Source organism: Myxine glutinosa, chromosome 14 (assembly GCF_964187855.1).
Source record: "Myxine glutinosa chromosome 14, kmMyxGlut1.1, whole genome shotgun sequence".
Lineage (NCBI taxonomy): Eukaryota > Metazoa > Chordata > Myxini > Myxiniformes > Myxinidae > Myxine > Myxine glutinosa.
In genome coordinates, this window is record NC_136274.1 from 9,763,579 (window position 1) to 9,789,360 (window position 25,782).

Here is a 25,782-nt window from a genome sequence, read left to right on the forward strand (position 1 = left end):
ATTTTTGAGGTCAAAAGGTCAAAGGTCAACTCAGGGTCAAACTTGTAAAATCATCATTTTCCATCTGAAAAATCGTCACTTTTCATCCTATTGACCCGAGCTTTGATCATGATTGTCAATTTTAAACTTGATGAAATGGACAATTTGCTGTATTAATGGAAACCTTTGGGGGGGGGGGGGGGTGGGGGGATTTTGCAAATATCGTGCTCTGCATAACGACTTCTTGTTTGTTTGTTTGTTTGTTTGTGAACAAAATATCTCAAAAAGTTGTGGATGGTTTCAGACGAAATTTGGCAGAGATGCAGCGTATGTCACAAGGACGAAATTATTAGATTTTGGTGAATATCCGGATTCGGATCCGACTAATATAATTTTTTAAGTGATTCTTCACCATTGGGAGATAGGGCCAACCAGGCAGAGGTATGCTCTCTACTGAGTGCCGTTTTAGTTGGACATACTTTATAGACGTACTCACATTCTAATTGTACATACTATATCGACGTACTCACATTCTAATTGTACATGCTTTAGAGACGTACTCACATTCTAATTGTACATACTTTATCGACGTTCACACATTCTAATTGTACATACTTTATAGATGTACTCACATTCTAATTGTACATGCTTTATAGACATACTCGCATTCTAATTGTACATACTTTATCGACATTCACACATTCTAATTGTACATACTTTATAGATGTACTCACATTCTAATTGTACATGCTTTATAGACGTACTCACATTCTAATTGTACATACTTTATCGACGTTCACATATTCTAATTGTACATGCTTTATAGATGTACTCACATTCTAATTGTACATGCTTTATAGACATACTCGCATTCTAATTGTACATACTTTATCGACATTCACACATTCTAATTGTACATACTTTATAGATGTACTCACATTCTCATTGAACATACTTTATAGACATACTCACATTAAAATTGTACATATTTTATCGACGTTCACACATTCTAATTGTACATACTTTATAGATGTACTCACATTCTCATTGAACATACTTTATAGACATACTCACATTCAAATTGTACATACTTTATCGACGTTCACACATTCTAAATGTACATACTTTATAGATGTACTCACATTCTAATTGTACATGCTTTATAGACGTAATCACATTCTAATTGTACATACTTTATCGACGTTCACATATTCTAATTGTACATACTTTATAGATGTACTCACATTCTCATTGAACATACTTTATAGACGTACTCACATTCAAATTGTACATATTTTAAAGACGTACTCACATTCTATTTGTACATACTTTATCGACGTTCACACATTCTAATTGTACATACTTTAGAGATGTACTCACATTCTAATTGTACATGTCTTATAGGCATACTCACATTCTAATTGTACATACTTTATCAACGTTCACACATTCTAATTGTACATACTTTATAGATGTTCTCACATTCTAATTGTACATATTTTAAAGACATACTCACATTCTAATTGTACATACATTATATAGATGTACTCACATTCTAATTGTACATACTTTATCGACGTATTCACATTCTAATTGTACATACTTTATATATGTAATCATATTCTAATTGTACACATTTTATAGACACACTCACATTCTAAAATAAAATGTAAACATAAAATACCTGTTACATTAATTAATTTAATATTAATAACAAGAAAATGTCAACATACAGTACCTGTTTCATTCAATAATTTAATATTAATAACAAGAAAATGTCTACATACAGTACCTGTTTCATTCAATAATTTCATATCAATAATAATAATAATAATAATGCATTTATTTTATATAGCGCTTTTCAGGAAGCCCAAAGACGCTTTGACAGAGTGCAAAACATAACGCATAGCAAAACATAAAGACAATTGCAAAAAAAGAAGAATCAATAGGGAAATATTCAAAGCACAAAGGAGGGAGAAGGAGAGGAGATAGTCAGGGGTTAGATGCTGTGGGTTAAATGTTGAATGCAGTGTTGAACAGGTGGGTCTTGAGTGATGTTTTGAATGTGGTGAGTGAGGAGGAGTCTCTGATGGTGTGAGGTAGCGAGTTCCAGAGGGTGGGAGCAGCGATGGAGAAGGCCCTGTCCCCCCAGGATCTAAATTTGGTCCGGATGGGGGGGGTCAGGAGGTTGGTACCAGCAGAGCGGAGGTTGCGGGTGGGAGTGTGTCTGGAGAGGAGGTCAGCCAGGTAGGATGGGGCCAGGTTATGGAGGGCTTTGTAGGTCAAGAGGAGGATTTTGTACTGGATTCTCTGGGAGATGGGGAGCCAGTGAAGCTTGTAAAGGACGGGGGTGATGTGGTCACGGGTCCGGGAATGGGTGAGTAGACCGGCAGCGGAGTTCTGAATGTATTGGAGTTTATTGGTGATTGTTGAGGGTGAACCATAAAGGAGGCTATTGCAGTAGTCCAGACGGGAAGTGATGAAGGCGTGGATGAGGGTTTCTGCAGCCACAGAGGAGAGGGATGGACGGAGACGGGCGATGTTTTTCAGGTGGAAGAAGGCTGTCTTTGTGATCTGTTTAGTGTATTTGTCGAAGGAGAGGGTTTGGTCAAAGATGATGCCAAGATTCCGGATGTGAGGGGAGGTGGACACTGGGAAACCGTCGATGTTGAGGGCAAAGTTATGGGTGGACTTGGTGAGCGTTTTTGGGCCAATGATGATTATTTCAGATTTATCACAGTTAAGTTTGAGGAAGTTGATTTGAAGCCAGGATTTTATTTCAGTGATGCAGTTTGTCAGGATAGAGTGGGTGGCGGTGGAGATGGACTTGGTGGAGATGAAAAGCTGGATGTCATCGGCGAAGCAGTGGAATTGGAGACCATGACGGCGGATTAAGTGACCGAGGGGGGACAGGTAAAGGATAAAGAGGAGGGGGCCAAGAACTGAACCTTGGGGGACACCTTGGGGGAGGGGAGCAGTGGGGGACTTGCAGTTATTGATGGAGATGAACTGACGTCTGTCAGAGAGGTATGATTTAATCCAAGAGAGGGCAGTGCCGGTAATGTTAAAGGTGGTTTCAAGTCGGGTGAGGAGGATGGTGTGATCGATGGTGTCAAAGGCAGCGCTGAGGTCGAGGAGGATGAGAATGTTGAGGTTGCCAGCATCAGAGGAGAGGAGAAGGTCGTTGGTGATTTTGAGGAGAGCAGTTTCAGTACTGTGGTTGGACCGGAATCCGGATTGGAATGTTTCATACAGGTTATTGGCAGAGAGGTGATGCTTGAGTTGAGTGGCTACAGCGCGTTCCAAAACCTTTGACAGAAAGGGTAGGTTGGAGATGGGTCTGAAGTTATTTAGGATGTCAGGGTTTAGTCCAGGTTTTTTCAGAATGGGGGTAACAGCAGCAATTTTGAGGGATGGTGGGACGATGCCTGTAGACAGGGAGGAGTTTATTGTTGCAATGATAAGTGGAGAAAGAGCAGGAAGGGAGGCCTTGACAAAGCTGGAGGGGATGGGGTCAAGAGTGCAGGTGGCAGTTTTCATTCCGATGAGGAGTTCAGAGAGGTCAGTAGGGGAGACTGGGGAGAATTGAGACAGGGGATGGCAGGATAAGGGGGGGCAGGTGGTTTGAGGGGGAGCGGGTGCGGCGGTGGTCAAGCTGTTGTAGATGTTTTCAATTTTGCGTTGGAAGAATGAAAGGAAGGAGATGCAGTTGTCTATTGTGAATGACTGGGTGGTGGTGTTCAGGGGGCTGAGGAGTTTGTTTATTGTAGAGAAGAGTGCTTTTGGGTTTCCGGAGCCAGAGTGGATAATTTGAGAGTAGTAGGCGGAGCGGGCGCGGGAGAGGGCATCTTTATAGTGTTGTATGTGGTCCTTGTAGGCCTGGGAGTGAACTGTGAGACCTGTTTTATTGCGGAGTCTTTCAAGTTGGCGAGCACGAGTTTTCATTAGGCGGAGCTCAGGGGTAAACCAGGGAGCAGAATGGGTGAAAGAAACTGTTTTGGTTTTTATAGGCGCAATTTGGTCAAGGCAGGAAGAGAGAGTGTGGTTGTAGTAGTCAGTGAGGTCAGAAGGGGTGTGGAGGTCAACGAAGGGAGAAGTGGACATTTTTTCAGAGAGGGTCGATGAGAATGAGGCAGGTGAAAAAGCGTTTAGCTTACGGAAGTTGATAGTGCGATAATGCCTTGGTGCTGGGGTGGGGATGTTGATGGTCAGAGTGATGGCTAGGTGGTCAGAGAGAGTGAGGTCGGAGCCAGAGAGATGGTGCAAAATTAGTCCAGTAGAGCAGACAAGGTCCAAAATGTGACCACGGTTATGGGTAGGAAAGTTGACATGTTGAGTGAGGTTAAAGCAGGTGAGTAAATCAGTGAAGTCAGTGGTTAGCGTGGAGTCAGTGGAGTCCATGTGGATATTGAAATCACCAAGGAGGAGGATTGAGGGGGAGAGGGAACATAGCTGGGTCAGAAAGTAGGAGAAGTCAGACAGGAATGATGGGTGTGGTTTGGGAGGGCGGTAGACAACAGCCATGACTGACTGTGTGTGACCAGAGAGTTTAAAAGCCAGGTGTTCAAATGATGGAGCAGATGAGATGGAGATGAGGTTGGTCTTGATGTCTTGTCGGTGAATAACGGCAATTCCACCACCTCGGCCCTCCGAGCGTGGTTTATTGATGTAAGAATATCCATTGGGTGTGGTGAGGTTGAGCGTGTAGTAGTCCAGTGGTTGTTGCCAGGTCTCAGTGAGACAGAGAAAGTCCAGTTTATTTTCCAGGATGTAGTCGTTCAGGATGAGGCATTTGTTGTTGAGGGACCGGGTATTGAACAGGGTGAGCTTGATGTTGTTTTGTACGGCGGGTATGAATCCAGGTGATTTGGCCAGGGTTCGCAGACAGGAGGTGCGATTTTGTGCGTTGTTGTGACCAGGTGTGTTGGGACGATGAGTGGGAGTGCGCTGAGCCGACCAGAGGATGGGGATGGAGTGACCTGATTGTAAATAAACAAACTTACGACCGGAGCCACGGTGAATGTACCTGGGTCGACGCAGGAGTCCATTCGATCTGATTGCAGAGATGCATGATGGGGTGGAGCGGGTTTTAAGCAGGAGAAGCCTTGCGGCAGAGTACCGCAGAGCCATGCCAGCAGGAGCGAAGGCAAAGCGAGCACGCGGCCAAGGGTGAGGAGGCGAAACAATCGACACAACCAACGGGAGTGGGCCCGAGGAAACAGCGATGGAGCCGAGCAGGTGAAGCCCGGAGCAGCAGAGCAGAGCCAGGACCGCGCAGAGGAAGACTCAATGGCCATAAATCCGCCACGACCACCAGGAAAGCAAGACACGGACAATGGTCCAGTCAGAGAAGCGGCGAGCAAACGACGCCAGCGTCCTCTCACGACCGGACCGGAAAACGGAAGTTCCGTTTGCGTTGGAAGAATTTTGCGTTTGCGTTGGAAAAAATAACAAGAAAATGTCTACATACAGTACCTGTTTCATTCAATAATTTCATATCAATAACAAGAAAATGTCAACATACAGTACCTGTTTCATTAATTTATTGAATATTATTAACAAGAAAATGTCAACATACAGTACCTGTTTCATTCAATAATTTAATATCAATAACAAGAAAATGTCAACATACAGTACCTGTTTCATTCAATAATTTCATATCAATAACAAGAAAATGTCTACATTCACTACCTGTTTCATTAATTAATTTAATATTAATAACAAGAAAATGTCTACGTACAGTACCTGTTTCATTCATTAATTTAATATTAATAACAAGAAAATGTCTACATTCACTACCTGTTTCATCAATTAATTTAATATTAATAACAAGAAAATGTCTACCTACAGTACCTGTTTCATTCAATAATTTAATATTAATAACAAGAAAGTGTCTACAGTCACTACCTGTTTCATTAAGTAATTTAATATGAATAACAAGAAAATGTCTACCTGCAGTACCTGTTTCATTAATTAATTTAATATTAATAACAAGAAAATGTCAACATACAGTACCTGTTTCATTCAATAATTTAATATTAATAACAAGAAAATGTCAACATACAGTACCTGTTTCATTCAATAATTTAATATTAATAACAAGAAAATGTCAACATACAGTACCTGTTTCATTCAATAATTTAATATTAATAACAAGAAAATGTCTACATACAGTACCTGTTTCATTCAATAATTTCATATCAATAACAAGAAAATGTCAACATACAGTACCTGTTTCATTAATTTATTGAATATTATTAACAAGAAAATGTCAACATACAGTACCTGTTTCATTCAATAATTTAATATTAATAACAAGAAAATGTCAACATACAGTACCTGTTTCATTCAATAATTTAATATCAATAACAAGAAAATGTCAACATACAGTACCTGTTTCATTCAATAATTTCATATCAATAACAAGAAAATGTCTACATTCACTACCTGTTTCATTAATTAATTTAATATTAATAACAAGAAAATGTCTACGTACAGTACCTGTTTCATTCAATAATTTAATATTAATAACAAGAAAATGTCTACATTCACTACCTGTTTCATCAATTAATTTAATATTAATAACAAGAAAATGTCTACCTACAGTACCTGTTTCATTCAATAATTTAATATTAATAACAAGAAAGTGTCTACAGTCACTACCTGTTTCATTAATTAATTTAATATGAATAACAAGAAAATGTCTACCTGCAGTACCTGTTTCATTAATTAATTTAATATTAATAACAAGAAAATGTCAACATACAGTACCTGTTTCATTCAATAATTTAATATTAATAACAAGAAAATGTCAACATACAGTACCTGTTTCATTCAATAATTTAATATTAATAACAAGAAAATGTCAACATACAGTACCTGTTTCATTCAATAATTTAATATTAATAACAAGAAAGTGTCTACAGTCACTACCTGTTTCATTAATTAATTTAATATTAATAACAAGAAAATGTCTACCTACAGTACTTGTTTCATTAATTAATTTAATATTAATAACAAGAAAATGTCGACATACAGTACCTGTTTCATTCAATAATTTAATATTAATAACAAGAAAGTGTCTACAGTCACTACCTGTTTCATTAATTAATTTAATATTAATAACAAGAAAATGTCTACCTACAGTACTTGTTTCATTCAATAATTTAATATTAATAACAAGAAAATGTCTACATACAGTACCTGTTTCATTCAATAATTTAATATTAATAACAAGAAAATGTCTACATTCACTACCTGTTTCATTAATTAATTTAATATTAATAACAAGAAAATGTCTACCTACAGTACTTGTTTCATTAATTAATTTAATATTAATAACAAGAAAATGTCTACATACAGTACCTGTTTCATAAATTAATTTAATATTAATAACAAGAAAATGTCAACATACAGTACCTGTTTCATTCAATAATTTAATATTAATAACAAGAAAATGTCTACATACACTACCTGTTTCATTAATTAATTTAATATTAATAACAAGAAAATGTCAACATACACTACCTGTTTCATTCAAGAATTTAATATTAATAACAAAAAAATGTCGACGTACAGTACCTGTTTCATTCAATAATTTAATATTAATAACAAGAAAATGTCTACATGCAATACCTGTTTCATTAATTAATTTAACATTAATAACAAGATAATGTCTACATGCACTACCTGTTTCATTCAATAATTTAATATTAATAACAAGAAAATGTCTACATACACTACCTGTTTCATTAATTAATTTAATATTAATATCAAGAAAATGTCAACATACACTCCCTGTTTCATTCAATAATTTAATATTAATAACAAGAAATTGTCTACGTACAGTACCTGTTTCATTAATTAATTTAATATTAATAACAAGAAAATGTCTCCATACACTACCTGTTTCATTAATTAATTTTATATTAATAACAAGAAAATGTCTACATACACTACCTGTTTCATTATTTAATTTAATATTAATAACAAGAAAATGTCTACATTCACTACCTGTTTCATTAATTAATTTAATATTAATAACAAGAAAATGTCTACGTACACTACCTGTTTCATTAATTAATTTAATATTAATACCAAGAAAATGTCAACATTCAGTTCCTGTTTCATAATTTATTTAATATTACACCATAAAGGCTTCAATGAGATGTTGTATTGATTTCCACAACTGCTTCGAATTTAATAGTCATGGATGTAGTTGTTAGAGTGGCTCTATCCAATAGAAAACGTGCTTCTAATTGAACAGTTACAGTGCAAAGTCTCTTTGCACGATCAAAATGTTTTCAGCTCCATATCTTCAAACTTTGGACTTTTGGGTGTTTTGGGTTTTTCTTTGCGTTTTTCCGTGAAACTTTGGGTTTTTCCTCCCACCTCTTTCACCACTTCTCACAGCAATTCTTATTATATGTCTTTTGCTGCTTTTTGAGTGGTGGCCTGTAACAAATACAAACAAGTGGTCTCGCAGCGGTTCGTCGAATGCGCTGCATTTATTTTCGTTCTCTGTTTCGTCCCAGTCGTTCACCCCATACCTCCTTATTTAATATCTCTACTCAAAAAAAAAAAAAACCCCAAAAAATATTTCCTTCTCAGGTCTTATTCGTTTATTTGTTGTTCTTATTTGTTCGTTCGTTCTTCGTTCATGTTGTTCGCGATCACGTGGTTAGAAATGTATAATCTCTCCCCTGAACAACTATTTTCTCTCATATATTATAACACCTTTTTCTTCTTCTCCTACAAAAGGATGCTTTCTTCTTGCTCACCAAATCTATTCATTCCAAAAAAAAAAAAGAATACCATCTCTTACAGTTCCTCTTTTCTACATTCCCTAAACTCTCCAGAACTCCACCCCTCCTTCAGCTTCCTCAAACGTATTTTTGACTCAAAGGTCTCAAACTCATTTTGCAAAAAATGTTCGTTTCCCATGAATCGTACACTTTTCAAAATCCAATCTCACCCCTCCCCTCCAAATCCTCCCCATCACCCATCCCTTTCAAATCTCCCCCCTTGCCCCTTCCCTCCCCTCCCTCCTAAACTCCCCCCACACCCCTCCCCTCCGAGACTCTCCCTCGCTCCTCCCCTCCTAGACTCCCCTCTCACCCCTCCTCCTCAAAGCATCCTCCCTGCTTCTTCCCCCTTCCAACTTTCACCTTCATCTCCCCCAACCTTCTGCCTCGCTCTTCCCCCTCCTCAAATAACACCTCACTGTGCCTCAACCAATCTCCATCAAACCTTTTGTCTGCCCCATTCTTCCCTTTCTCCAAGCTATTCTGAAATCTCTGAAATCTCTGACACACCTTCAACAGCTCTCCCTACCTCTTCCTCCTTTTCCACATCTTACCCTACCCCTCCCCCCCCCCCCCTGTTCTGTACCCGATGCTCCCCCTTCCTCTTCATTAACGGTATGGACCTCAAACATCCGGGGCCTTTGCTCAAACTTGACTGATCTCTCCATACAGGTTGCTTCTGACAAACCAGATGTGATCTGCTTAACAGAAACTTTCCTCCTTCATGATGTCTCTGATTCCTTAGTATCTCTCCCGGGTTACTCCCTCCTCCGGTATGATAGACCTGAGCCTCGTCCTGGAGGTGGGGTTGCTATCTTTATCAAAAACTCTCTTCCTCACTCGCCCTGCACTGCACTCTCTCCACCTCACCCCCAGGAATACCTCTAGCTACGGCTTCCCCTTCGCTCCCACCTCTTGTTCATATGTGTATTGTACCGTCCACCAAACAGTGATGACTCCATCTACATCTCGCTGTCTGATAATATGGACCAACTTCTATCTACTCATCCCAACTCTCTCTTCCTCATATGTGGTGATTTCAATTGTCACCATGCCAGTTGGCTGGGTGTGGGTACCGCTCTCACCAGCCATGGCTCCTCAGCAAAGGACTTCTGCGACTCACTGGGACTGACACAATCTGTCAATTTCCCGACCCGGATCTCAGTCAACGGAGCATCTTCTCTTCTGGACTTGGTTATGACTAACGTCCCTGAAAATGTCTGCTGCTCTTCTCCTGCTCCAATCGGCTCATCTGATCATGTGCTTGTCAAAGTGGACATCTCTCTGACCATTCTCAGAGAGCCTCCTCAGCGTCGACGAGTCTGGCATTTCACACAGGCCAACTGGCACGGTCTTCAAGCAGCCATCAATCATCTGGACTGGTCTCCCATCTCTACCGCCTCTGACATCAACTCATCCTGGGAATTCTTTCAAAGTAAATTGCTCTCTCTCATGCACAGATTTATCCCATCTCGTCTTCAGTTGTCATACCCTTCCTCCCGTCCATGGTACACGGAATCTTGTGGTGAGGCTGTTGCCCTGAAACAACTTGCTTTCGTCTCCTGGAAAAGCAAATCCAACGGAAGGAAATCTCATTTCCTTTCACAAAGCCCGAAACAAGTGTGTGTCCACCCTCAGGAGAGCCAGGAAACAATATCTCACCGTTCTCAAGACCGAACTCTCTTATCTGTCTCCCTCTTCCAAATCCTGGTGGCGTCTGGTCAAATCTGTTTCTGGTGTTTGTTCCCCCTCCATCCCCTCCCTCACCTCAAACGGCTTAACGGCTGACTCGCACGTGAAAAAGCTGAATGCCTCAACTCTGTGTTTGCCTCTAAATCTTGTGTCCCAAACCCATCCCTCTTTGTACCCACCGTAACCAGTCATACCCAGCTGCTCCTGGACTCTGTGTCCTTTCCTCCTGACAAGGTGGAAAAGTTTCTGTCAACCCTCGACTCTGATTCTGCAACTGGTCCTGACGGCATCAGCCCACGGGTCCTAAAATCATGTTCTTCCGCTCTTTCACTCCCTCTTTCTGTTCTCTTCACCCTCTCTTTTGCTCAAGGTCATCTGCCATCTGCTTGGAAATCAGCCAACATCACTGCTTTGCACAAAAAAGGTGCAAAAACAGATCCTAGCAACTACAGACCAATCAGCCTTCTCCCAATTATCAGCAAAGTCATGGAATCCATCATTGCTTCAGATATGAAATCTTTCCTCTTCTCCAATGGCTTGATCTCTGATCATCAATTTGGTTTCAGACCTGGTCACTCTACTCTGGACATGCTGCTTCTGCTTTCTCAACAATTGATGGAGGTCCTCAACGCCAAACAGGAAATTAGAGCTGTCTCCCTTGACATTTCACGTGCCTTCGATACGGTCTGGCACCCTGCTCTGCTCACCAAACTCTCCTCCTTTGGTATCCATGGAAATCTCCACGCATGGCTGGTGGACTTCCTCTCTGGTCGTAGTCAACGTGTGGCCCTGAATGGGTTTCTCTCATCTCCTCTTCCTGTTCAGGCTGGAGTTCCCCAAGGTAGTGTTCTGGGCCCTGTGCTTTTTCTGGTCTTCACCAATGATCTCTCTGACTCTCTTGAAAATCCTCTCTATCTCTTTGCTGACGACTCTACTCTCTGTCGCTCCATTCCTCATCCCTCAGATCGGCAGTCTGCAGCCTCCTCACTCTCTGCAGACCTGGACAAAATCACAGACTGGGCAAACAAATGGAACATGTCTTTCAATCCTGATAAATCTCACACTCTTACGATGTCTCTCCGAAAAGACCGACTGGACAACCCTCCCATCCACTTTCTGAATAATCCTCTCCAAGAAGTTCTGTCACTCAAGCTTTTGGGTCTCACTATTTGCCATGATCTTTCCTGGGAAAACCACATTTCAAATCTGGCCTCCAAAGCCAGTCGCCGACTGGGCATCCTCCGTCGTGCGAAGTCCTTCCTTGGCACACCTGAGCTCCTCACCACATACAAGGCTTTCATCTGCAGCTCTATGGAATACTGCTCTCCCCTCTGGTCTGGTGCTCCTGCCTCACACCTAGCTCGTCTTCACGCTGTTGAAACCAAAGCGTTCAGAATCATTGGAATCTCCCGCGATGAAGCTAACTCCAAGGGCCTCTCACTCACTCACCGCAGGCAGGTTGGTGGTCTTTCCGTCTTCTACCGACTCCTCTCTGGCCTTGCCCCCCCAGCTCTCTCTGGGCTCTGTCCCCCAAATATTCCTACAGGTCGCACAAGATCTGCCTGCAACCCTCTTATGGTTAAACTGCCAAAATCAAGACTTTCTGCTCACCTTCACTCCTTCATTCCTCTTTTCTCCCGCCCCTGGAACAAACTCCCTCACTCTCTTCAATCCCACTCCACCCTACAGGTCTTTAAACAGCTGTTCACCACCATCTCTTATCCTCCCCCATCCAAAACCTTGATCTTTTCTACCCCCGCTAATTTCGGTCCCCTTGTGTTTTATACCTCTCCCACCCCCCCCCCCCCTCCTCCTTCCCACGCCTCCTCCCCCCAAGCCCTCTCCCTCCCACATTTCTCCCTGCTCTCAAATGTTGTGGTTGTGTGCGTCCCCTTCTCTCCCCATCTTGTCTTCCGCTCCCTCTTTTTTATATTTTGTTTGTCTGGTTGATTTGTTTGTGAAATAAATGTTAGCTCTTCCACGAGCCTCGATTCAGTATACAAAAAAAAGAAGAAAAAAAAAGTACATTAACTAAAATAAAACCAAGTACAAAACAAGTAAAACAAGTACGAAAAAATAAACAAGGACAACAAATACAAATAACTGAAACTATACAGCTGCTTTGCTTTTTCAGATGACACATCAGTGTCCCATCATCAGTCGGTTGATATCACTCTCCAGCTGGGCTTGACAGGAGGGCCTCGAGGTGTATGCACATTAATCTGTCTAGCCTGGGTATCAATCCCAACCCAGCTATAAACTGTCAAGGTCGTGTGTGCTGTCCCTCAAATTGACGTTAATTGGTTGTCTCATCTGCCAACATTAGTTGGTGGGCTTTAAATATCCTAGGGTGTCCTTCTCAAACAGTAGGCAAGCTATCGCCGGCACCATGGCCAAATTACAAATTCCTGCCTTAACCAGCAGGTTAGGTGACAAGAACAAGCCAATTTGATTTTGGGTCAGGTCCGGATGTAGATCCAGCCTATCCTTGGGATACAAAACGTAAACCGTTCAGCATGGTGGAGGTATGCGCTCTACCGAGTGCCGTCTACTTACTTATTTATTCAAAGTGTTATTTTTTAATACTGGGGAAAACGCCACAATAAGCTATCTTCTATCGCTAATAAGCTATCAAATACGGCTATACACCTTAACACAGATTTTGCCCAAGGCGGAAAACCCCCTTGGGGAGGAGAGAGGGGAGAATGACGTTGCTACAACCTCCGTCGTGTGACTCTTAGTCCTCCTGTCAAGTTTGGTTGAGATTGGATAAGTAACGACCGAATGTATCGCTGTCAGACAAACAGACACCAAATTGCGTATTTTCGTACGATAAGTGGAGAGAGAATTGGAAGTAAAGAGACAAACAAAGACGATGGAACATGATCCAGTAAAGAAGTTGTTTTCTTTGAGTTATCAGTAATTGATTGGACTGCATCTAAACTAAGATGACAGGACATCAGGATGGCAGGATGACATCTAAACTAAGATATGTACTTGACAATGTGCCAAGTTTCAAATTTTTCCATTCAGCGGTTTCCGTGAAATAATTTTATTATTATTTGTGTATCCAACATGGCTGCAATACCACATGACCTATGACATCACAATGATCATAAAAACATTCTGCATGGGTGTCATGCCTACCCTGAAAATTTCGTCTCAATCGGACATATGGTTGCAGAGAAAAATGAGGTTTAGCCCAGATGGACGGACGGACGGACGGACACCCAAAAACATGATGCAAACATGAGAAATGATGCAAACAGAAAGAACAAGTGATGTGACTAGAGCAGGGATATTGCAGTCAGAGCATGTTTGGTAAGTAAAGGACAAATAAGTGAGTTATTATCCTGAACAGCAGCAGCAAATTACTTAGCTCGTAAAAGTTTGTGGGAAAGGAGTTCAAACACTGTTTAGAAGTTAATCAGTGTTAGAGAATAACACTTTCGTGCTAGTAGAGTTGTCTTTAGTGAAGGTGCAATATTATGAAGCATTTTTCATAATCTTTCATACACAGTGCCGTCCATAAGTATATATATATATTGTATACAAGATCGAGGCTCGTCAAAGAGCTAACATTAATCACAAAAAGACAAACTGACACGTAAAGCATATGACAAAAGGGAGTGGGAGACAAGATGGGGAGAACGAGGGAAGCACACAAGTACAACAGTAGATAACAGGGACATCAGGAGATCTGTGGGAGGGAGAGGGCTTGGGGGGAGGAGGCATGTCGGGGGCGGGGAGGGGAGAGGTAAAAACACATGGACACTGCAAGGACTTCCAGGACAGAAGTCGGAATTTCAAAAAAGTGGCTCTGTGGTGAATTAACGGGGGTAGAAAAGATCAAGGTTTTGGATGGAGGAAGATAAGAGATGGTGGTGAACAGCTGTTTTAAAGACCTGGAGGGAGGAGTGGGATTGAAGAGATTAGGGAGTTTGTTCCAGAGGAGGGAGAAAAGAGGAATGAGAGAGTGAAGGTGAGCAGAGAGCCTAGATTTTGGCAGTTTAACCATAAGAGGGTTGCAGTCAGATCTTGTGCGACCTGTCGAAATATTTTGGGGACAGAGAACAGACAGAGCTGGGGGAGCAAGGCCGGAAAGGAGTCGGTAGAAGACAGTGATGTCAAATTTGATATTATTGCTGTATACTTAAGAAATTTGGATTTGAGATCAAAATATGGATAAGAGATAAGAGTACAGAAGGTCATGGTTTATTTCTTGGTATTTATATGTATTATGTAAGGTCATGGTTTATTTCTTGGTATTTATATGTATTATGTAAGGTCATGGTTTATTTCTTGGTATTTATATGTATTATGTAAGGTCATGGTTTATTTCTTGGTATTTATATGTATTCATGTTTAACCAATGAAGAACATTAGCACTTTGTTTGTTCAGTCCGCCCATTTTTGGTAAGCATTACAACAGATAAAAGACAACAAGGACAATATAAAACTAAATAGTTCATAGAACACATTACTCCTCTCTGTCTTGATAAACAAGGACACGGTCGACGAGCGGCAAATTTGATTGGTCGTTATGACGTAAAATGCCTTAATATTTGTCCAAGTTCTGCTACACAGAAGGGTTTTGAAAGTGCTACGAAGGTTATTTGTGTTCTGCAGTGTTCAAGTGCATAATTCAATGAAAATTAAAGAAAGATTTTAAAAGTTGTTGAAAATAAAATAATTTTCATTTACCGCTGTTGATGCAGCATCTTTTACACCACCTTATCTAACATGTTAAATTAGTTCTTCATGCCTGTTGTTTGTGTCCTTTATGATTTCCTTAACTCTTAGATGCAGGCGTCAAAAATCCTACATAAACGCAGCCATTGGGCCTCGGAGGCGGTAATGTTTTTTTTTTAAATAGATTTTTTTTTCTTTCATATCCTTTTTCAATCCAAGTCGATGCTCATGGATGTGTATTTGCTTAGAAAATATGATTCACTAATCTTTTATTTAGAATATGTATATGTCCACAACTGTCAAAAATCCTACACCTATGCAGCCATTGCACCTCGGAGGCCCCACAAATGTATTCTGTAAAGTTTTTTATTTTTCATATTTTTGTGACTTCATTATTTGTAACCAAGTTATAGGAGTAAATAATGAGGCTCATATCAAGAAAATAATGATATAACATAGTAGTACAACAACATTTATGTGGGGCCTCGAAGGCCCCAGGCCTGCATTCGTGTCGGATTTTCCGGTTATAAGTAAAGAATGAAGATTTTCCCAGGAGCCTGAATGAATTTTTTTATGTCACTGAATTTTGTGTAACAACATGAAAGTTGGTAAAAATGAGGCTCATTCCAAAAAAAAATTGCACAGCATAGTTTTTGCAACAAAAAAAACCTTGTGGGCCTCCGAGGCCCAATCACTGCATCCAAGGGTTAAAAACAGTAAGTTCGTGTTTGGAATGATTTTCAATTTTGTTTCACTGCCAGACAGGGAGACAGAGTAAAAAAAAAAAAAAGTATCTCACTCCTCTCCCCACATGTGCCATCCGGACAAATTCAAAGCCAAAGTGCTGCTAAACTACAGGTTCATTTTCCGATTAATGTCCCGAATCGTGTTCAAAATACAACATCCAATAAAAAGGAAGTTGTTTCTCGATCATAAAGTGACATTTGTAGACAGACAGACAGAAGTGAACCAATTGCTAAACCCCTCTTTTTGCTTCGGGTACATGGGTGGGGTAATAAGCATACCTTGAGGTCCTCCAGCAAGTACACGAGGGGAATTATATCAAGTATAATCTATACATTTACATTCGATGTCCAAAATCGTCAATATCTTTGAGGCAAGAAATATAGTTTCTTAAACTCTCTTTTATCTAGTTACAAGCATCCGCTGGAGGCCTTCGGGTAGCCATTGTTGGGGCTGGCGTTGTCGGCCTTTCCTCTGCCTTGGCCATAGTTGAGCACTATGGAGGTTCTCCTCTTGGTCCCACAATCACCGTGTTTGCTGAAAAGTTTTCACCGCACACCACAGGTGACTATGTAGCTGGCTTATGGCAGCCCTATCCACACGGACCCGTTCCTCCCGCTGAGACGTGAGTATTATGTAGTAGCCTACATTGTGCACTAAATATGCTGGATTGGGGTATTTGTGCTGGTCCAAATGTTAAGGAATTTTATGTTAAGGCTTTATGTTAAGGGAATTTTTGTGTTAGGTGAGTTTAATCTGTGTTAACTGAATTGTGTTACCTGAATGGGTTTATAAGTATTGTTCAGATACACAGAAAAGAGGGATGAAGCATTGGAGATGATATTTCAACCTTTCAACCTCGATGTCCATACAAACTAGATGGTATTCATAGAATACTTACCCTGCGCAGCCTTGAGAAGGACTTGGTGCAAGCCAACTCTTCTGATTTTTAAGGGTTGTTTCTTTTGATCCAATATGGCTGCCAGACCAGCTGATGATGTCACTTTTATCAATATATATTTCCCATGGGTCGTTGATCAATTAGTTAAAGATTTGCATTGATCGAATTTGTGTGTGGACGTCGGTGGCTCCATTATGACATCATAACTCGACAAGTGCAGAACTTCATCCGATCAAGATGAAATTTATTGAGCGTCATCTGGAGATAAATTGGTGGAGAAAAAATAATAATGATGACGTTATCGGTCACATGTTTCGCCGTCATATTTGTTTTGACACAAAAGCCTTAAAAAACACTAAAACACATCCTGGCGAGGGTCTGCGATCTCTGATTGCTCTTTCCTGTTTTCCATGTAGAGGTTTCGGAGATATAGAGGTGCAAAGTTTTTCGTTTTTTCCAGGATGGCGCCTGTACTACGTGACCTATGATGTCATAATTATCATTTAAAAAATTATACGGGAGGAGGCGCTCCTATGGTGAAGATTTAGTGTCCATCGGACCAACAGTTGCTAAGAAAAAAAAAATCATTACTTATCCAATCAAACGTTATACTTGTCGAATTATGACGTCATAATGAAGGCACCGATGACATCATCATTAACATGTCTTATTCCCCATGGGGAGTACTTGACAATAAGCCATGTTTCAATTTTTTCCATTATGCGGTTTGGGAGATTATAGAGGTGCAACGTTTTTCCAAGATGGAGTCCGTACCACGTGACCTATGACGTAATAATTATCAGCAAAAAAATCTACAGGCAGCGTCGCTCTTACGGTAAAATTTCATGTCAATCGGACCAACGGTTGCCGAGAAAATGAATTTTAAAAATGCAGACACGGACGTACGGCACACGTACGCATTCGAATGCCTAACCCTGCTTTTCGCTTCGCGAGCACAGGGTAGTAAGAGGCCTATTCAACGATGACCCTGCTTGACTAAGCAGGGCTCAAATGGGACATATATATGTATTTGGCTGAAAGGTTTGTGATGCAAGATCATGACAAAGATGGTGCAACACATAGGCAGACCGGTACGTGAGAGTCTCTCATAAAACCTGCCCGCTTATTGGCTGGAGATGGTCATTCTCCCCCTAACTCATCCCGAGGTTCACAAATCTATGACTTCGCATGGTCAATGGACCGTTCAGCGGACAGGCACAGGGTCTCGTCAATTGCTTGTGACTAGGCAATCGAGCAAACCCTGAACAGAGATTCAAAAACACCAGGGCGGTTGACAGGAATTACCTTGAATCGTGGTGCTGTCCAAAGATGGATACTGAGCCAAAATGAACGGACGGCCATTGTCCGCCAATGCGAAGCTATGACTGATACTTCTCGTGACCGTCAGGTCAGAAAAGGAACTCGGCCACAGCAGAATTATCGCCGACGAAAAGTCAGTCGGAAACATCGTGTCAGTCATCGAGTCTATGCAGAATCCCTTCGATTCCCACCTTACAGAACTGACAAGCATCAGTTCAGGTGTTGTGGCCAGCAGTGAGGTCCAACACGACCTGATCTCAGCCAATGAGATTGGTGAGAGGAGCATGTACGAATTCATTGACAACCGTTTGATAAATCCGTCAGTAGATTTCTTGGCACCCCTCAAGGCATTGAAGCTGAAAACATTTTCAAATCTGGGGAAATCGAAGGCAAAAACAAAGTCAGGTAAGGAGATCATGTTACGCAAAGACGAGCAGTTATTTTCCAGACTGCTTATTATTGCACAGAACAGGAACATCGGTCTGCGTGAGATTCTGTGCTATTCACCGTCTCCTGTCTCGCTGCCACTTGCGACAGCTGATGGCTCCATGGCAAAGACAACGAAGTCCGCCTTACTTGATGCAATTGAAAGCTCCAAGGACTTCTTGGTTTCAACACTGCCTGATGATGGTGCCCTAATCATCGATGGTATGGGCCTCTGCATAGCATGCGACATTCAGTTTCGAGTTTTGGTGAACTGGTCGATGCTGTACTGTCTCGACTCATCCAGCTGACGAAGAAGCTGAAATGCAATCGGGTGGACTTTGTCACCGACACATACCCAGCTATCAGCGTGAAAAATGCTGAGAGGACGCGTCGTGGCGATGGTGGGAAACAGACGTTCTGCATTCACAACAAACACCAGAAAACTCCAACGCAGTGGAAAAAGTTCCTTGCAAACGGCAAAAACAAGGAAGCCCTAGTTGAGTTCCTGGTCACTGAATGGCAGGGTGCTGATTGCGGCGCAGTCAGAGGCAACATCAGTGTCTACATCGTTCATGGAAATGAGTGTCATCGATTGGATGTCCATGATGCAGTTCTGTCGGTCCAGGTGATAGAGGAACTAAAATGTGACCACGAAGAGGCAGACACACGTATCTTACTTCATTGCAAACATGCAAGTAATACGCATAGCTGCGTAGTCATCCACAGTCCCGATACTGATGTGGCAGTCGTAGCCTTGTCTGTGAGCCATGATATTTCTCTTATATTAATACATGTATGTACTTTGCCACCAGAGTGAAGAACAAGGCGTGTATCATAAATTTGACGAATGTAGTATCGGCCTTGGGGCCTGAAGTGTCCGCTGCTTTGATCGGCCTTCAGACCTTCACTGGCTGCGACTCAACGAGTGCCTTCTACGGGAATGGCAAACGTGAAGCATTTTCCATGATGACAGCGTCGGAGGAGTTTACCAATGCTTTCATTGAACTTGGGCAAGAATTCATCCCGCCAGAATCGTTGATTGTCCGGCTAGAAACATTCGTCTGTCATTTGTATAGGCAGACTACATCCACCGAAGTCAATGACGCAAGATACAAAGTCTTCTGTCTTGCCTCGTCCTCCCCCATGTGAACCAAGCATGGCTCCACCGAAGGATGCTTCAACTTGGCGGGCCTCGTACCAAGCTGCGGTTTTTCTGCGCTCACTGCAACAAATGATCAATCCCCAGTGCCCTGATGGTCACGGATGGACATTATTAAACGATGAACTCTCCATCAAATGGATGACGAAGCCCCCAGCTCCAGAGAGTATTCGAGAAATAATAAGCTGCAAATGTCTGAAAACTCGTTGCGAAGGTATGCTATGCTCCTGTCGTTTGTCTTGCACCGATTTATGTTGTTGTAAGAATTGCATGAACTCCACTGGGACCATCACACAACAGCGCTCACAAGGGGATGGAGGTGTGGACATCGACAACGATGAATATCTTGATGAATAACTGTTGGGGTGGAATGTTTTGCCGATGGATTCAATGAGATGGGAAAGCGCACTGACCAAATTTGTCATGTAATATCGAAGTTCTAAGTTTATGTTCTAAGTTTATGGCATTTTCCATTCACTTTGTAATGTTTTGACGTAAAGAATGCTACTTGAGCCCGTGGACATTCAGAATTTTCGCGTACATCGAAGCCTGTCTCTTTGCGCATTGACACGACGGTGAATAAACTATCATGCGAGCTACTTCAGGTGTGTGCCTTATTATTATCTATGGATTGATACTTATTGTATCAATGGATTATCATGTATTCATCGGATTCATACCGCCGACCATAATACCAAGCTTCCCTACTCTACATTCACTATGCTATCCCTGGTCATCATGCGGTCCCCATATGCATCTGGAGGCATTTTTAGTGTCGCCCCCTTCATCCGTTGTTTTCCAGACAACCACGAAACGTCGTCATTAAGCAGTATCCCTTCCATATGCCAAGCTTACCCATTTTCGAGAGGACATCTCTGATGGTTTCGAAAATATTTTGGGTTAATTTCGGAGAAATTCAATGAATTTTACAGTAGGTACGTACGACAAAAGTACATTTTTTACATTTCCGCTGTATGATGCGTGCGTAAGTAAGAGCCTTCAAAACTGACAGGGCCACAGAACCATGGGAGGTCTGTGCCGAGCAGAAATTCCTAGGCTGAATTATATGTACCGACGGAGATACCAGGCCGCAAAGTCGGCACCGGAGCTAAAAACCCTCCTTTTTGACTCTACGTGACCTAGTTTGAGGTGGTCGTTCACGGAAACTGGCAGGATTTGAGAGTTAAACTTTTAACACAAGGTCAGGCATGTTGTATACAATAAAACAATGCATAGAAATCGTAGTCCCACGAGTTCGGAACGAAACTCATTTTTTGGCACTATTTCAGGCCTCAGCTTGAGGCCTAACACAGCTGCAAAGTTTTAAAAGGGAAAGTTCATTCAAAGAAGAATCTGTACAGTGTTAAGTCCAAAGTATTGACCGACGTAAAAAGTCGGCTTATTGCCGTTTTCTCTTGTTGGATGCTATCTCCAAGTGCGGCTTTCAGAAGTTGGAACGGAGTCCTCCCAGGTCTCAAAGTATCCACCTTCTTGTGTCTGTGTGTGTGTGTGTGTGTGTGTGTGTGTGTGTGTGTGTGTGTGTGTGTGTGTGTGTGTGTGTGTGTGTGTAAAAATAAAGAGTAAGTACATACAGTCACGTGAAAAAGTAAGTACACCCCATGTAAAGTAAATTTTTGACTTTTTCAACATATTTCAACATACAGCTATTTGATCTTCATTTCAACAATATTGATAGCTAAAGGTGATATAATATAACAAATATCATTAAACGTTTACATTTTGTAGTCCATTGTATAATTTAAATAAACATAAATGCAAATTTCGCATGTGGAAAAAGTAAGTACACCCTTGGCTCCAATAGGTGGTATTGCCCCCTTTGGCAGAAACAACCTCAAGTAGGCGTTTCTTATAACTGTCTACCAGTCTCTGACATCGAGTTGGAGAAATTTTTGCTCACTCCTCCATGCAGAACTCTTTCAACTGTGCGTTGTTTGAGGGGTTTCTTGCATGCACAGCTCGTTTCAAATCCCCCCACAACATCGCGATGGGATTTAGATCCGGGCTTTGACTTGGCCATTCCAGAACCCTCCATTTCTTTCTTTTCAGCCATTCCTTGGTGGATTTACTGGTATGTTTAGGGTCATTGTCATGTTGCAAGGTCCACCTTCGGTTGAGCTTCAACTTTCCGACAGATGGCCTCACATTATCCTCAAGCACCCTCTGGTACCATGAAGAATTCATAGTGGATTATATGATGGTGAGCTGCCCAGGCCCTGATGCAGCAAAGCTGCCCCAAACCATAATATTTCCACCACCATGCTTTGCAGTTGGTATCAGGTTCTTGTGGTCAAATGCTGTCTTTGATTTTCGCCAAACATGTCTTCTGGTACTGTGGCCAAATAGCTCGACCTTTGACTCATCTGTCCAGAGCACATTGTTCCAGAAGTGCTGGTCTTTGCCGAGGTGTTCATTGGCAAACTTTAGTCTTGCCCTGATGTTCTTTCTGGACAGCAAAGGTTTCCTCATGGCACACCTCCCATGTAGATCAGATTTGTGCAGCCTCTTTCTAATGGTAGACTCGTGCACTTTGACATCAACAGTGGCAAGAGCTACCTGTAGGTCCCGTGATGACATTCTGGGGTTCTTAGAGACTTCTTTCAGCATCTTGCGGTCTGCTCTCGGGCTGAAATTGCTGGGGCGGCCTGGCCTGAACAAGTTGGCAGTTGTTTGGAATCTTCTCCACTTGTAGGTGATCTTCCGGACAGTCGAATGATTGATTTAAAATTGTTTGGAGATCTTTTTAAATCCCTTCCCAGACTCGTAGGCATCTATAACCTTCTTTCTGAAGGCCTCAGAGAGCTCTTTTGATCTAGGCATGGTGACGCCGCACACTTCAACAACAAAGAGCAAACCAAACGAAATGTCTGAGGTTTAAATAAGACAGGTTCCTCCAAGATCCTCTCTAACGATGTTCTAATCATTTGCACCTGAGCTGGTGCATCTCATTCTAATTTTAGGTATTTGAAGTAGTGATAAATGTAGCGTTGTACTTACTTTTTCCACATGCGAAATTTGCATTTATGTTTATTTCAATTATACAATGGACTACAAAATGTAAATGTTTCATGATATTTGTTATGTTATATCACCTTTATCTATCGATATTGTTGAATTGAAGATCAAATAGCTGTATGTTGAAATATGTTGAAAAAGTCAAAACTTTACATGGGGTGTACTTACTTTTTCACGTGACTATATATATATATAAATAATATTTTTCAATCATATGGTTGACAGTGGATGTATTCTCCTCATGGTTGTGTGTTGCCAGTGGTGATGTTCTCATGAAAGATTAAATAGTGATGAAAAATTGATGGTCTGATATCTGGAACATCTTTCATTCCTGGAAAATATCAGTCTCACCGTGTCACTCTGGAAGGATGGTCAATGAGTCCACTTACCTATTTCTGTGGTCAACCACTGTTTGCATTCTCGTAAGATGGCCGATCAATCTCCCAGGTGCGAGCCAGAGATCCCTCACGTTTTAGATGATGCATGTGCTGTTGCCTTCGTGAAGTCTGCACCTTGTGGCCTTCCATAACGTTATTGTTCTGCGCAAACTGGGCCGCAGCATGGCGACAGCCAACAGATCCTGCAGGAGGGTCCATGAATGTGCCACTACAGCTTGGCCTTCAAGTTCAGCTGCTTCACAGCCTCAACTGACTGTGGCCCTTTTATGTCATCAAGTCCCAAATAATTTATATCCTCATCTCCCCTTTTCATCCTCCACCCCTTTCACTCTGGCTATACAAATCCTTCAAATTGGTATTTTAAAATGTTTATTCTCCGGACTCTCATTTCCAAATGTCCTTTTCCCATAGTGCTTCCTCCTCTTCCCTTATCTTATGTTTCACTCCTGGGGAGCTATCAAATCCATGCCCCATCTCACATCTTTATTCATGCCCTAAATCATCCTTTCCAACACCCCACTTGTGACGTTTGTCTTTGGCTTTCTACTCTGAAATCTCAAACCACATTTCCAAGATGGCCTCCAAAGCCAGTCGCCGACTGGGCATCATCCATCATGCGAAGTCCGTCCTTGGCACACCTGAGCTCCTCGCCACATACAAGGCTTTCATCCGCAGCTCAATGGAATACTGTTCCCCCCTCTGGGCCGGTGCTCCTGCCTCACACCTAAGCTCGACTTCACGCTCTTGAAACCAAAGCTTTCAGAATCATTGGAATCTCCTGCGATGAAGCTCACTCCGAGGGCCTTTCACTTACTCACCGCAGGCAGGTTGGTGGTGTTTCTGTCTTCTACCGACTCCTCTCCGGCCTTGCACCCCCAGATCTATCTGTGCTCTGTCCCCCTAATATTCCTACAGGTCGCACAAAATCTGCCAGAAACCCTCTTATGGTTAAATTGCCAAAATTTAGACTCTCTGCTCACCTTCACTCCTTCATTCCTCTTTTTCCCCACCTCTGGAACAAACTCCCCCACTCCCTTCAATCCCACTCCTCCCTCCAGGTCTTTAAAACAGCTGTTCACCACCATTTCTTATCTTCCCCCATCCAAAACCTTGATCTTTTCTACCCCCGTTAATACACCCTAAACCCACCTCCTTCAAATTCCATTTTATTTCCTGAAATCCCTTGTCGTGTCCATCTGGTTTATCCCATGTATCCCGCCCCAGCCCTCTCTCTTACACAGATCTCCCGATGTCCCTGTTCTCTACTGTTGTTGTATTTCCCTGTCTCTTCCCCCTTGACTCCCACTCCCTTTATTATATGTTCTACGAGTTAGCCCTGATACAATGCTCGACTTAGTATACAAAAAAAAAGAATAATAATAATAAATAAATAAGTAACCTCATTTGTTTTATCATGAGCGTGGGATTATGGTGCTAAACCGTTACACCCTGTACACATCATCTCCTTACAGCCCGTGTCGTCCCATTTCCAGCCTCACTGTGCCTACCAATTCAGCATTTCTCCATTCCATGTTCCCCCATCTCTGCATCCCCCACGCATCAACCCCTTCCAACACCCCCATGCTCCATTGTTCACATCTTCCCCCTCACACACCTCCTCCCATCCCTCCAATCTTCCTGCTTGCCCCACCCCTCTCATCTCCCACCTCGTCTCACCCACTCACAATATTCCATCGCATTACCTCTTCTCAGCTTCCCCCTTGCTCAGCCCTATATCCCTCTCCACCTTCCTCCATGCCCTCTTCACATCCCTGCACCTTGCCAACAGTGCTTCCTCCCCTGACCCGGACTGTGTGGACCGCCGGCATGACGAAGGTTCCCCTGCAATTCTGCGCACAGAATCCTTCCTCCCACAGGATGATCCTCATTCTTTCATGTCTCTTTCTGGAGATGGCATCGTGCGACGAGGCAGTTGCCCTAAAGCAACTTGCCTTTTCTTCCTGGAAGAGATGAATTGCTGGTACAGGATTGTCAGTCTCTTTCTTGTAAGTTTTCACTGTTTTCTTGCTGCTCCTCTCTCTTCTTTCCTGTTCGTCCATTCCCTTGCTTATGTATCCTACTATTCCTCCCACTGTCAGTTTGTTTACCTTTTTACCCTCCATGACCTCACTCTTCCATGAGCCTCAACCTTAGGGGACAAACAAATCGTGACCCACACTTTTGCTTTTGTGAGGCATTTGATTGTTCAATCCAATGTCTCCAGCGGTTGCATCGTCGCATTCTATTCCGCCTCAAAATAATTCCCTTGGAGTAATGGTTCCTTTCCCCGAGACATCCGAGTCAGACAGTTTTTATATCTCTTATATCGTTGGTGTATTTGTTCTGACTGACCAGGTACTATATTGTCTACTATCCCCTGGGTATATCTTTGGCCAATCTTCCACGCCAGACAGACAAATTCTGCACAGTACTTACATGTCAGGATAATATTACAGGTGGAACTAGAACGCCACTCGGTAGAGCCATACTCCCGCCGTGGGTTTAGTTGGAATAGTACGTTTTGTTTAACATCCCCTCTCCCCAAAACAATAAATGAAAAAGAAAGTAAGCCCTAACTGTCAGAGAATTTCTTTTGATATATCTCGGAATTAGAGAAGAAAAACATCATTTAAG

At 42.0% G+C, this 25,782-nt stretch overlaps 1 protein-coding gene across 1 annotated transcript in view; it reads left to right on the forward strand.

The window, feature by feature from the left end:
* DAO (D-amino acid oxidase) overlaps window positions 1-25,782 on the forward strand; it is a 95,123-nt gene that overhangs the window by 2,957 nt on the left and 66,384 nt on the right. Inside the window, exon 2 of the mRNA XM_068135158.2 lies at window positions 16,322-16,536. Within this exon, the coding sequence (XP_067991259.2) occupies window positions 16,322-16,536 (215 nt within the window). The remainder of the gene's footprint in view (window positions 1-16,321; window positions 16,537-25,782) is intronic.